This window comes from Carlito syrichta, unplaced genomic scaffold (genome assembly GCF_000164805.1).
Source record: "Carlito syrichta isolate Samal-C Ts95f unplaced genomic scaffold, Tarsius_syrichta-2.0.1 Scaffold305238, whole genome shotgun sequence".
Classification (NCBI taxonomy): Eukaryota; Metazoa; Chordata; class Mammalia; order Primates; family Tarsiidae; genus Carlito; species Carlito syrichta.
This window is the reverse complement of record NW_007249334.1, coordinates 29,473-43,946: the sequence shown is the minus strand read 5'-3', so window position 1 is coordinate 43,946 and position 14,474 is coordinate 29,473. Positions and strand designations below refer to the sequence as shown.

The following is a 14,474-nucleotide window of genomic DNA, read 5'->3' as shown; positions in this document are numbered from 1 at the left end:
AAAAAAAAAAGCCAACAAAGGAGCTGGGCTCGGTGGCTCAGCCTGTAATCCCACGCCTTTCGGAGGCTGAGGTGAGTGGATTGCCTGAGCCTGTGAGTTCGAGACCCGCCTAGGCAACTTGGCGAGACCTCATCTCTACAATAAATCAAAAATTAGCCGGGCGTGGTAGCACGTGCCTGTAGTTCCGGCTCCTTGGAAGGCGGAGGTGGAAGGATCGCCAGAGCCCAGCAGTCAAGGCTGCGGTGACTGGGAGCGGCCACTGCACTCCAGCCTGGGCAAGAGTGAGACTCCAACTCAAAAAAAAAAAACAACAAAGGAAGTCAAATCAAGTCATAAAATCTATTGAATGGCACAAAGGTAGCATCAGTCCTGAGGAACCATGTGAAGTCAATGATCAGACACCAGGAATTAAAAGGTCATTGTCAGATTGGAAAAACAAGGCCTAATTACATGCTCCCTGTGTGGTGGATTTTAACTATAAAGATACAAGCAAGGAAGAAGATAGGTCAACACTGATAAAAAGAAAAGTTGGAAGGTCTGTATTAATCTCAAAGTAGATTTCAGTCTCATGGCTCTCATGTGAAATCCTTGAAAAAAGTCTTACACTGGTTTAAGGGACACAACACTTCTAAGATACATTGAGCAAAACTGATAGAGCAGCAAAGAGAAGTGGGAAAATCCACATCCTGAGGCTTCAGTGCCCCTCTCACTGATGAGTGGAATGGTAGCCAGAAGACGACAGGCTGTAGGGAAACGCTGGAGCAGTGCTGTCAGCCAGCCTGTCCTGCTTGCACGTTTATAAAGCACTCGGTCAGCACCGGCAGAATGCAGTCTTTTCAAGTGCACAAAGTAGTTACCAAGATAGACCATAAAGCAAGTGTCAATAAATTCCAAAGGGCTCAAGTCATTTCCTGACCAAAATGGACTGAAATTAGAAATCAGTGATCAGAAGTATCTCTGGTGAACCCCTGTGTAAATTACTAAATAATATATGAGTCAAAGGGGAAATTCTACAATATTTTGAATCAAAAGAAACGAAAGCATGGTATCAGAATTTAGGGGATGCAGCTAAAACAATATTCAAATGATTCTTTTTAGCACTAGCTGGCTCTATTGGAAAAGAAGAAACATCTCAAATCAGTGACCTTGGCTTCTACATTAAACTAGAACAAGGGAACAAATTAAACCCAAATGAGCTGAAATAAATAAGAGGCCAGACATGGTGTCTCATGCCTAGCACTTTGGGAGGCCAAGGTAAGAGGATTGCTTGAGCCCAGGAATTTGAGACCAGCTGACTCAACATAACCAGATCTCATCTCTACCAAAAAGAAAAGAAAAACAGTTGCCGGGTGTGGTGGTGTGTGCCTGTAGTCCTGACTAGTCAGGGTGAGGCAAAAGACTCTCCTTAACCCAGCAGGCTGGGGCTACAGTGTCTGTGAGCATGCTACTGCACTTCAGATGGGGTGACAGGGTGTGACTCGACTCAAAAAAAAAAAAATGAAAGAAAGAGAATGATAGCAGAGTAGAAATCTAGGAAGTGGAAAAGCAGAAAAAGGAAAAATTACTGAAACCAAAAGTTCTTTAACAAGCTAATGATATTGATAAACCTGTAGCCAGAATGATTGGGGGGAAGATATAAATTACGATATCATTATGAGAGAGGTGCCATCACTATTGATTTACAGATATTAGGAAGATTTGAAAGGTAATAAAAAGGGGCTGGACTCAGTGGCTCAGCCTATAATCCCAGCACTTTGGGAGGCCAAGGCGAGTAGTTTGCCTGAGCCTGCGTGTTTGAGAGCAACCCAGGCAACTTGACAAGACCTCGTCTCTTCAATAAATAAAAAATTAGCCAGGTGTGATAGCACACGCCTGTAGTTCCAGCTATTTGGAAGGCTGAGGTGAAAGGACTGCTGGAGCCCAGCTGGTCAATGCTGGGGTGGCCGTGAGTGTGCCACTGCACTCCAGCCTGGGTGACAGAGTGAGACTCCAACTCTTAAAAATAAAGATAATAAGGGAATATTATGAGTAACTAACTCTATGCCAATAAGTCTGACAACTTAGATGATCTTTGAAAGATACAAACTCCCAAAACTCAAGAAAAAACAGATCACCTGAATAATTCTCTATCAAAGTAGTTACATTTTTAGTTTAGAGCGTCTCACCAAAAAGTAAAACTTCCAGGCCCAGATGGCTTCACTGATGAATTCTACTAAATAAGGGCAACCCCTTTGGGTTCCCTCCCACTGTGGGAACTTTTCTGTCCTCAATACATCCTGCTTTCTCAAAAAAAAAAAAATGTCAGGAAGAAATATCAGTTGTATACAAAAGCTTTCAGAAACTTGAAAAGGAAGAACTGTAATTCATCTAATTCTCTGAGGCCACATCAGTATAGCGTGGTCCCCAAATTTGATATTACATTACAAGAAAAAAAAAGCCAATAGTTCTCATGAACATAGATGCAGAAACTCTTTTAAAAGTTTACTCAAATAAAATACAACAATAATGCATCATAGCCAACTGACGTTTATTGCAGGAATACAGAATTGCTTGAACATTTGAAAATCAGTGAGCATGTGGCCAAGTTTATCATCCATTTCTGATAAAAGTTCTCAGCAAACTAGAAATAAAAGGGAGTCACTCCAGCCTGCTTAAAGCCTATACAAAAAACTTAGAGCAAGCCTCATACTTACTGGTAAAAGACTTAAAGCTTCCCTCTCAGATCAGGAACAGGACAGGAATATTGGCTCACACCACTTTTCAGAATTGCACTGGAGACTCTATAGTCAAGACAAGAAAAGTAAGTGGCAGGCGTGAACAACATGACCAGCGATGTAGGAAATGTGCTGGAACCCTTGAAAGACTATAAGAACAATTAAAGCCAGGCTTGGTGGCTCAGCCTGTAATCCCACACCTTTGGGAGGCTGAGGTGAGTGGATTGCCTGAACCCGCGGGTTCGAGACCCACCTGGGCAACTTGGCGAGACCTCATCTCTACAATAAATAAAAAAATCAGCCGGGTGTGGTAGCGCATGCCTGTAGTTCCAGCTACTTGAAAGGCTGAGGTGGAAGGATCGCCGGAGCCCAGCGGGTCGAGGCTGCGGTGGCTGGAAGCTGGGTGACAGAGTGAGATTCCAACTCAAAAAAAAAATAGAACAATTAAAATGAACTTAGTAAGTTTGCACGATACAAGATCAATACAGTTGTATTTCTGCATACTGCAGCTAACAGAACTGAAATCACTAAATAAGCCTGACGCGCTAGTGAACACCTGTAGTCACAGCTACTCAGACAGCTGAGGCAGGATTGCTTAAGCCTAGGCGTTCAGGGCTATAGTGAGCTATGATCACACCTGTGAGTAGCCACTGCACTCCAGCCAAGGCAATATAGTGAGACCCCTTTCTAAGAAAAATAAAAAGTATTAACAGTATTATTCATCGTAGAATAAAAATGAAACATTTGTTGGGGTAAGTCTGATGCAGGATTGGTGAGACCTGCACACTGAAACATATGACAGAGCTGAGAAAAATCAAAGATAATCTGGTAAATGTTTGTGAATGGCAGGACTTAATGTGTTAAGGTGCCATTTCTCCCCAGGTTCAACACAATCTCAAAACCCTATGAGCCTCTTTTATAGCTATTAATGAGCAGATTCTTAAAATTCATATGGAAATGGAAAGGACCTAGAATTGCCAAATCAACTTTCATAAAGAACAACAAAATTAGAGGACCATCGTGGCCTGACTTCCAGATAGAGTAATTATTGCAGGGTGTTGTTATTGGCAAGAAGATAGGGTCTGGATCAGTGGGACAGAGTGGGGAGTCCATAAACAAGGCCCTCACATGTGTGGACAGCTGACTTGGTGATAGTGGCACAAATGCGATTCATTAGAGAAGAATGCTCTTCAACGAATGGTGCTGGAAGTTCATATTCAAAGAGATGAACTTTGATCCATACCTGTTATCAGATACTCACATTAATTCAAAACGGACCTAATGTGAAACATAAAGCTATAATGCTTCTACAAGAAAACATACAAAATCTTTGTGACCTTAGGTTAAGCAAAGATAGTTCTAGATGCATCGCCAAAAGTGTAATGCATAAAAGAAAAATTTTAATAAGTTGAAATTTATCAAAATTTAAACTGTTAGGAGAATGAAAGAACAAGCAAGACATTTGCAAATCCTATGTCTGATAAAATGCATGTATGTAGAGTTAAGAAATCTCTTTACTCAAGATGCCTAGTTTTTAAAATGCACTGAAAATGTGAAAAGAAGCTCGAGAAGATGCAGGATGGCGAATAAGCTTGTTAGGTGCTCAGCATCCTTGACTGAGGGAATTGCAGGTTGGTACCACCGTGAGATGCCACCACAGCCACCAGAAAGCTAGGTCTGTGGTCAGACTGTGGTCTCCACCCCAAGCAGAGCTGAGCATAGCACTGTGAGGTCTACCCGGATGTCCCGGCCAAGTGGCGCATAGGCAGGCATGATCTCGTGGAAGCACTAGGATTTTCTGTTGTTGGATGCCCTCTAGAATTTTCTGGATGGAGCTGGTGGCTGGTAAGCAGCATTCACCATTTCTGTCCTCTTTGCTTTCTCTTAGCTCGGGGAGTACAGACAGTGAGGAAAGTACAGACTCCGAAGAGGAAGATGGAGCGAAGCAAGACCTGTTTGAGTCCAGCAGTGCCAACACGGAAGACAAGATGGAGGTGGACCTGAACGAACGTGAGTCTGTGGTTTTCCGACTCGTGTCTGTGCTGCTTTGAAAACAGATAGCAGAGTCGCCTACAGCCTCTGAAATGGCCGCTGCGGGGATTGTTGAGTTGAAACACACATTCTCAAGTGAGTCCCCCTTGGAGACATGAGTTTTGAAGGTCGGGTCTCAGAAGGAGCAAGGCCTGCCTTTGAGATGGTGTCTCTTTACGGCGAGAAGGTCACCTTGCGCGTTGGCTGGAGGGCATGGTACGCTGGCAGGCCAGTCTTCGGTCACAGAGACCGTGTGCTGTAGAGAGGGGAAAGTCCACAGAGTGCAGAGCGAGGAGGGGATGCTTCTGTTTCATGGAGTCGTGAGTGGCACCAACCAGAGCAAGCAGCCTTAGCTGAAGCAGTTTGTGAATGGGTCTTCATCGTCTGGTTATGAGACTTCCTGCCCTCAAGCTTGTCCGGCTGAGGATGTGGCTGTGCTCTGCTACTTCCTAAGAAGACCCGAGTTAGCCGGCCCTTTAAAAATGCTGCTGACTTCTAAACGTTTAGGAAAACACTCACATGAAGAGCCGCTTGGGTCGACAGCAGGGCTTTCCCGGACCTGACCAGTCTCCTGTTGCCAGAAAGGCCTTTGGGCACTTGCTCCTGGAGGCTGGGGAGCTCAGGTGGGACCTGCCATCATCCAGCAAACCCCCTCGTGTTAGAGAGGGAAACTGGGAGCCAGAGAAGAGAGATTCCTCTCCTCTGCCTCCTCCCCAGCTTCCCCCTGCAGGAGGAGGAAGTGGCTTTCCGTGACTGAGGTCGCGTCAACAGGCCTTTGTGAGGTTCCCACGGAATGCGGGTCCTGGGAACCAGCCCCAGACTCCGCCTCCCAGGGCCTGGAGTCTGCTGGGAAGCAGGCCAGTGCAGGGGTGAGGACAGGTGTGGGGGAGAGGGCCGGCTCCAGCTATCATCTGCCCCGACCTCCCGGACATGTGGCTGAAGGACAGATATTAGCTTGACAGAGAAAACAGCCAGTAGGAGGGCACGGAGACCCACACACTGTTTACCACGAGCCAGGATGCGATGGTGGCACAGGCTGGAGACCAGGTCAGGCCTGTATTCGGAAGATTGTAGGCCGCCCTGAGGGGTGGCCAAGACGTCCCTCCACTCTGGCAGCAGTGTGACAAGCAGCCTAGGAAGCACATGCTGGAGACAGGAGACTGCTCATCCATTCATCCCTCCACCTGCCCCTCCATTTAAGAAATAATGAGGGCTGGGAGCATGGGCTCCAGGCGGCGGGGAGATAGGACAGATCCCCTTGATGTTTCGGCTTTGGAATCTAGGATTTGTTCTAAGTTCGCAGCTGAGCAGTGTCATCACCACCCTGCTGTGTAGGGAAGCGCCAGAACTCCCTCAGATTCCCAGACTGAAACTTTGTCCTGTGAGCAGCTCACTCCCCCCAGCCCCAGTAACCCCCGTTCTGCTGTCTTCTTGCAGGAATGCCTAGCCTCTGTCACCCAGCGTGATGCCTTCAAGGACATCTGTAAGGGGCGGGCACAGGATTTCCTCCTTTTATAAGGCTAAAATTCTCCTTTTTGTATTCTGGAATCCGTGGTTCTTTGAGGGGGCTGGGTGTGCTTAAGTGCCTTGGGAGGAACCCGTAGACTTGGTATGCCTTGTTGCATGCCGTAGCTGCTGTGACTCTAGACTGGTATGGGGACGGCGAGAGGAGGGGGCTGCTAGAGGATGGTCCCATTTACGCCGACTTCTGGGCTGCTTCCCCTGCCTGTGCATCTTCCTCTCCCAGGGCTGCCCCAGGGGGCCTCTGCCCCCACCCCACCAGTCTCTGGCTTCTTTCAGAGGTTCTGTGGCCTGTTGAGAGCAGTTTCTAACGTTCCCCGGGAAGCTTATCTGAGAAAGACCATCCCAAAGTGATAACACCTGAAAAGTTGCTTTTGTGTGGCCTAATTGGGTTGTAAAATGGGCCTCAGATTCACATGGAATGTTTCCAGAGCTCCATGTGCGGTGGGCAGAAACACCTGTTGGGTGGACTTTCCTGAGGTTCCAGGTAGATTTCCAGACCCTCAAGCCTGACCCCTCCTCGGCTCAGTGTAGTCCCACCACACTCACACTGTGGATGGACAGGCAGCGTGGCACGCACCCTGATGACATTCCTGCGTGGGCAGCCGCCATTTAATCCTTGCTAAGTCAACGGTCCCTGTTGAGATCGAACGGGTGAAGTTAAGTAGCTTGCCCAGTGTCACAGTGAGGTCTGCCTTCCAACGTGGGGCATTTCTGTTCACACAGGTGCTTCTCGGTCGCTTGTGCCTACTAGTGTAAGCTCCCAAACAACTGGTGGGCCCCTCGCTTTCTGTCCTCACTACCGGGCAGCTCCTGGGGTGGTGGAGTGAGCAGTTCTTATGCCCCACCCGTCCCCAGAAAGTAACTGAGGATTCAGTACTCCCTGAAAAGAAACATGGTGTTCAGTTAATAACCAGAGACCCGGTTGCATCTGAAGGGACACACCTCTGAGGCGGTGACATGTAAACAAAGACCTGAGGTTAGACCAAGCCTTGGCCAGTGGGCAGCGTTGCGGGAAGGGCAGCGTGGACAGCAGGTGGCCTGCCCCAGCCAGTTCTGCCGCCACAGCCTCTGCGGGCAGCCCACATCTGCAGAGCCCAGTATGCCCTCCTGAGTCTGTGCTGATGGTGGTGCCCTGCCAGGAGGCAGGGGAAGCAAAAGTGCACCCACATCTGGGTGGGAAGCATCAGGGTCGTTCCAGTTCATTGCAGTGGAGAGTAACCAACATGTTCTTTCTTATGATTTTGAGAATCATAGAAAAGTTACCAAGATAGTACAGTAAGTTCCTACATGCCCTTCACGTTGCTTCCCCCTAATATCGATATAGCCATGGTACGTTTACCAAGGCTAAGATGTTTGCAGGGACTTACCTTTTTAGATGTGGCTTTGGCTCCCTGTGTAATATTTCCATTGCGAGAAACAGTTTTATAGCTTGGTAGACCAGTCACATTCTCCAGGTGATGGTGCCCCTTTGCATCCCTACGACAGCGTGTTTAGGGTATCCTTTCCCCACGACACCAATGTTTTCTGTTGTAGCTAATGTGTTTTTGAAGAGTATCTTGGGGTACATTAAACTACTGAAATATTTTCCAAATAAAGCTCTTCCCCCTCCTTTTAGCGCCCAGCTGGTCGGCCAACTTCGATGTCCCAATGGAGACCACTCACGGCACCCCATTGGCCTCCGTGGGCTCCGACGTCTGGAGCACAGAGGCGCCGATGCCAACGAAAGAGACAGGTTGGGCATCCTTCTCAGAGTTCACGTCCTCCCTAAGGTGAGCCAGCGCACCCTGTCTCTAAGCCTCTTCTCCGTGGGAGAGCCGGGGTGGTGGGCATTGCTGTCAGTGCGTGTACTTCCAAGTTGAACATCCACATGGGGGTTGATATTGACACAGCTCTGCGCCCTAAGAAAACAGTTGCTGTCTGCCTCCAGGCTGAAAGGGAGCCATTCTTACACAAAGAACTTGGAAGCCGTGGTCCCAGGGAGTTAGCAGGACACGTCAGAAGACAGCATCTCTGTGGGCTTCTCTGCCTCCACAGAGCTATCAGGACAGGGTCAAAGAAAGCAGGAATGAGGGGATGCCAAGGATCCTGGCAGGCCCAGCAGTCTGGGTGGGGTGGGCACTGCGGAAAAAGGCAAAAATACTATGAATTTGTATTCCACTTGCAACTAGTTCAGTGCTACAGATTAAGGGCTGTGACAGGCCTCACTGTGTCATTCTCCATGACAGAAAGTTGTCATTTCATAATTGTCCTGAGTAGCAGTGTCGGCATTTGAGTATCATCATCGTGAGTATCATGGATTGCACGTCTCACTAGGCTTAGTTTGATTAACCAGATGTTATTTTATTTGCTGGAAAAAAATTCTTGTCCACCACCATATGTGAAAGATTTTTGCCTTCCCTGTTCTACAAGTTATGTTTTCAAACATTGGTGATGCAGAGAAGGAAGGCTCTTTTAAGCTGACAGTTGCCATCTCAGACAAACCAAGGAGTGGGCTAAAGCCCATGTTGCTTTACAGTAACTGTAATAATGGCAGTAAGCTGTCTTCAGAGGTGCAGGTGAGATTGTGGACAGCCACGTTTCCCCCTCTTCCTTTCCCCGTCGCTATAACTAGAAGCTGAGAGCTTGTGGTTCCAGCGAACATTGTTGAAGCCGCTTGCCTCTCTCTACCCGCTGTGTGCAGGTCTCTGGTCTTGTCGAGGGGCGTTGCACCATGGGAGTGGGGGGTTACAGAGGAAGCATGGTCATCCCCCTAGTCTCCTCCCCCACCCTCCCTGCTCAGGCACTTGGTGTTTCTTACTGTTTTTTCACAGTTCCAGCAACTCCCATCCTTGAGAGGGCCAGTCCCTCCTTACCTGTGACTCAGGGCAAGTTAAGGATTCTGGTAATGCTGGCCAGCCTGGTAGTTAGGGTTGATACTGTGCGATGTCTATCACTGCTTTCACAGCCCTGGAGCCTCTTAGTGATTGTGGTGGGGATGAGAGGCCAGGGCGTCATGGGCCTGTCTGGAATTCTCTGCAAAGTCCCTGTCCTGTGGCCCTGTTGGCTTGGCAGGACATGAATTCACCCATGCTCGCCTCCAAGCAACCATTGCGCTTAAATCTCTGTCTCATTGGACTCCAAGCCGATGACTCTCACACAGAGGCTGAGTCTCCCAACAGAGGCTTGCTTCCACAGGTTGATTGCAAATAATGTGGCAACTGAGGGCCATTCCCCACTGCTAACATCCACCTTTCTCTTTTCTGAAAGCACAAAAGATTCTTTAAGGAGTAATTCGCCCGTGGAAATGGAAACCAGCACTGAACCCATGGATCCTCTGACCCCCGGTGTCACTGCGCTGGCAGCACCAACCGAAGGTGTGTGCAGAGTGCCTGGGGGTGCGGGTGGGCCATGGGCTGCTTTATCGAGCCAGCTGGCTCAGCTCAAGGGCTCACGGGAGCCAGGACCACGAGGCAGCGGGTCTGACAGCCACCGTGTGTGCCACTCCAGAAGCACAGTGGGGCAGCTGCTAGACGGAGCGAGGGCTTTAGATGACCAGTGACGTCAGTGTGCAGATATGGAAAGTGAGGCCCAGAAGGGAAGAGTGCCTTTGCCCGCAGTGCCCGGGGGAAATAAAGCCAGAGCCAGGCATGTGCAACCAGCCTGCACTTAGTGGTCCCCTGGAGTTTGCTTGGCTGCAGCACATAGGTGTGTCTGGGCTCCTTTCGGGCTATGGGCTGTTTATTTTCTCTTTGCCATCATGAAATGCAGTAGTTCAGCCGTCTGTATACGTTTCCAGTTGGTTGTCTTAACTGTTCCAAGTGTGGACATACATTCCTTGCATTGGCCTTGAACTGTTGAACAGGGTGGGGCGCAGGGTTTTCAGGAGGTGGGGGTGATGGTAAACAGGGTGTGAGGGGAACTGGAGGTATGTGGAGGGCCAAAAGCAGAGGTGGGAGCCAGAAGTTTGTTCTTGGCCAAAGAACGGAGGGTTAGGGTGGAGGGCATGAGGCCCAGAGCAAGGGACGGGCAAGCCACTGCTGTGGGTTCAACTTGTCACTCCCCTAAGCACGCGACGCATGTCGCCTCACTTTATCCCGCACAGTTCTGTGAGCAGGCTCACTGACCCCGTTTTATGAATAAGGAATCTCAGGTGCAGAAGAGGCTCTGTGCCCAGGGGTGCTCCAGCTAGGAAGTGGGGACACTCGGGCTCCTGTTGTAGAACAAAGAAACGGCCACCAGACCACCACAAGAAGGTGATTTTAAAAACAAAGAAAGGCCAGGTTTGGTGGCTCAGCCTGTAATCCCGCGCTTTTGGGAGGCTGAGGTGAGTGGATTGCCTGAGCCCACGGGTTCGAGACCCGCCCGGGCGGCGAGACCTCATCTCTACAATAAATCAAAAAAATCAGCCAGGCGTGGTAGCGCGCACCTGTAGTTCCGGCTACTCGGAAGGCTGAGGCGGAAGGATCGCCGGAGCCCGGCAGGTCGAGGCTGCGGTGGCCGGGAGCTGCTGCTGCGCTCCAGTCTGGGCGACAGTGAGACTCCAACTCAAAAATAAATAAATAAATAAATAAATAAATGAAAACAAAGAAAGAATAGGGCTCAAGTGAGACAAACAGCTGACGGATTCTTGAATGTGTGGCTACGCACTGCACCCAGGCTGTGGGTGGGAGGACACAGAAACCTTTGTGTCTGCCAGGAGAAGACTGGGTCTAGGGGGCCGCTGAGACGGTAGGGGGACTCGCTGGTCCTCTAGAGAAGCAGCCCATGACATGTCTCTCCCGGGGCCATTGCTGCGGAGCCTGGGTCCTAGAGTGTGGCCAGGCACCGGGTGGGACGCAGGTGGGAGGGCCGCACGGGAGAGGGCGTGTGGCCTCAGCTGTGTGCTCTCCTCAGCGCCCGGCAGCGTCGCCATGGAAGCCAGCCCCGATGGGGAGGAGGATGCAGGAAGCACAGACCAGGTAACTGAGACGGTGCTGAATGGCGGCATGCAGGAAACGCTCAGCCTCACTGTAGATGCCAAGACAGAGACTGCGGTCTTCAAAAGGTAACCGGGGCCTGCGGCTGCTGGCGCCTCCCGCTGCTGGGGGGGTGGTGGGGCAGAGGCCTCGGACGTGCGTGCTTTGACTGCGATTCGGAGGAGTGTCCAGGCGTTCGCTTGATGGCCTTCTGGCGTCTCTGCTCAATGCAGTACATCTCTGGGAAGACATGGAGAGCGGAGGCCTCCACGTGCCTTTTGCCCCGCGCGTGTGTTTACAAGACGGTACTTTCAGTCTAGCAGATGGACAGAGTGCTGAATAAACCTTCAGGCACAGTAGAAGTGACCTCGCGTAGCAGCGATGGAGCACGGCCTGTCAAAACCAGAGGTCCAGTAGCATACAGGCCACTGTTTCCAGACAGAATGCAGACATTAGAATTCAGCAACCAAACAAGCCAGGCTTGTACTTGGAAATTAGCAACCCCACATCCAAACTCCAAAAAGAAAGTATAATGGAAAATAAAACTTAAAACTGAGAGAATAATTGGAAAAAGCAGTTAAAATTTAAAGATTGCAGCTAAACCTGTGCTTAGAGATGTAGTCCTCATCTACAGAGAGATACTTTCAGAGATCACAAGGATTGCTTTGTCACTCATTTTGAGGTCACCTCAAAACAGAGAAAGCATGAAAGAGGAAAGCTGACTATGCGCCCACTGCATACATGGCGTCTATACTCAAACCTTTTCAGTTAAAAACTAGCAAACCAAGTCCAGCAATGTCATTTTGTCATCATGACCCAGGACCTGCCACACCAATGTGACACAATGGAAGCACCGATGTGAAACATGGTAAGAAATTACTGGAAATAATTCACAACTGAAAGGAGAAAAGCATTTGCTAAAAATGTAAGCTGGTCACGATCTGTTTTTGCAGCCTGGGAATAGAAAGTAGCTACCTGAAACTGGAGTCTGCAGAAAATCGACAGCAGACTCTTATCCTTCACAGTGAAACTTTAGAAGTTTTCCCTTTAAAGACGAGAATCAGAAGGAGGTACTTGTAGTCACGGTCTCTCCTCAGCACTTGCTTGGCAGTCTTTAGAAAATAATAGTAATAACTAAACGATCATTGTTTACAGACTATAACTTTCTACATAAAAAATCCTCCTTGCACCTGTGGATACATATTAGAATTAATTGAAAAGTTTACTGGATACATAAAAAAATTACTTGCATCCTATAAAACAATACAAAGTGTTCTAGATGTGCCTGTTTGTTTTTATTAAAATGTTAAACCTTATCTGTAAGATAAGTAGGAATATGACCTTTATGGGGAAAGAATTTAAAGGCTTACTGAAAGATATAATAAAAACCTGAATAGAAATACTGAGATTTGCTATGTTTATTAATGGGAACGTATCTTTGACATTTCTGAACAAATACCTATAAAACTAACAAAATACCCATCAAAATCCCAATAGAGATTTTCGTGGAAATTGAGAAGCTGATTATGATAAAGACCAAAGAGAGCCAAGAAAAGTTAGGAATATTTTGGGGAAAAAATTATGAGGGACTTCCCCATATTAGATATCAGGACTCATTTATAAAGCTATTGAGGTGGTGTGGCCTTGGCAAAAAGAGTTACACAAAGAGACCCCTCCACTGTGTGAACTTGATTGATTTGAGAATGGCATTACAATTAAGTAAGGAAAGAATGAACTCATAAATAGCTATTATCCATTTTATAAAAAAATAAAATTAGATCTTTTGTCTTGACATAATATGAAAGACATAAACTGTACAGTGGTTGGAAGACAGCATAAGAGAATATTTTGACAATTTGAGAGTTAGTTACTTTTTAACCTTAAACAGCCAAACCCTGTAAGAAAATATTGGCAAATTAGACTCTATTTAATTTCTAATATCCCAAAAGACACACCAAAATGAAATGACAAGTCACAACCAGCAAAGAATCAGTAGCTAGGCTATAGGAAGAACCTAACATCCATAAGAACAAAAAAAAACCCTAATTTTTTAAATGGACAAAGGATGCAAACACGCAACTGTCTGTGGAGGAAAGCAAGTAGCAAACCAAATCCAGAGTTATCAGACCTCACAAGCACATGGGACCTTTCAATTCAATAATAAATACATGCTATTTCCTGCACATTGGCTTACTAATTCCTATCTTAATTTGTTATAGAAATAGAAAAAGTACAAAACCTGCCAGCATCATTTTATGGGAGCCGTAAAATCTTAATTCTATGACCAGATAAGGATAATTACAGAAAATGATTAGCTTATGTCACTTATAAGCAAACGAAATGCAAAAATCCTACACTGGATGAATCTTAAATTGTATTAAAAATAACTTATAATAGTGAGTTAGGATTTCTTCTGGAATGCAATGATGGTTTAACAGAAAATTCTGTCAGTGTGATCTCTATATACAGTGTTAAACTAAAAGTCAATCTGAGTTCTAGTCCCACATGTGATTAAAACTGTAAGCAAACCAGTAACAGAAATGAACTTTCTTAACCTGGTAAAAGTTACCTACCAAAATGCTATAGTAGAAATTATAATTAATGAAGAAATTTAAAGTGCATTTACTTTAAGGTAAGAGCCAGGTAAGGATGTACATTTTCACTGCCAGTGCATAGGCAGTCTCAGAAGCAAAAGGAAATAGAAATGTACGTAAAAATTGGGGAGTGGTGATCAAATTGCAAGTAGTAATGATCATCTACAACTAAGTCAGTAGCAAACTTTTGGAACTAATAAGAATTCAGGATCAGCCAGGCTCAGTGGCTCAGCCTGTAGTCCTGCGCCTTTGGGAGGCTGGGGTGAGTGGATTGCCTGAGCCCGCGGGTTCGAGACCCGCCTGGGCAACTTGGTGAGACCTCATCTCTACAATAAATCGAAAATCAGCCGGGCGTGGTAGCGCGCCTGTAATTCCAGCTACTTGGAAGGCTGAGGCAGAAGGATTGCCGGAGCCCAGCAGGTCAAGTCTGCGGTGTCCGGGAGTGGCCACTGCACTCCAGTCCAGGCGACAGAGTGAGACTCCAACTCAAAAATAAAAAATAAAAAATTCAGGGTCATGTGCCATGGCTCACACCTGTAATCTTCGCACTTTGGGAGGCCATGGCAAGAGGATCACTTGAGCCCAGAAGGTCAAGGCTAGAGTGAGCCGTGATCATACCGCTGTATTCCAGACTAAGCAATAGAGTGAGACCTCGATTAAAAAAAAAAAAAAAAAAA

The 14,474-nt window shown here is 47.3% G+C and overlaps 1 protein-coding gene across 5 annotated transcripts in view; it reads left to right on the top strand.

Moving 5' to 3' along the window:
* Window positions 1-14,474, top strand: part of PPP6R3 (protein phosphatase 6 regulatory subunit 3) — a 99,324-nt gene that overhangs the window by 77,255 nt on the left and 7,595 nt on the right. For all 5 annotated transcript variants that reach the window (XM_021714110.1, XM_021714111.1, XM_021714114.1 and 2 more), the window contains 4 exons: window positions 4,603-4,724; window positions 7,885-8,038; window positions 9,516-9,622; window positions 11,142-11,292. In XM_021714110.1, coding sequence (XP_021569785.1) covers window positions 4,603-4,724; window positions 7,885-8,038; window positions 9,516-9,622; window positions 11,142-11,292 — 534 coding nt within the window. The remainder of the gene's footprint in view (window positions 1-4,602; window positions 4,725-7,884; window positions 8,039-9,515; window positions 9,623-11,141; window positions 11,293-14,474) is intronic.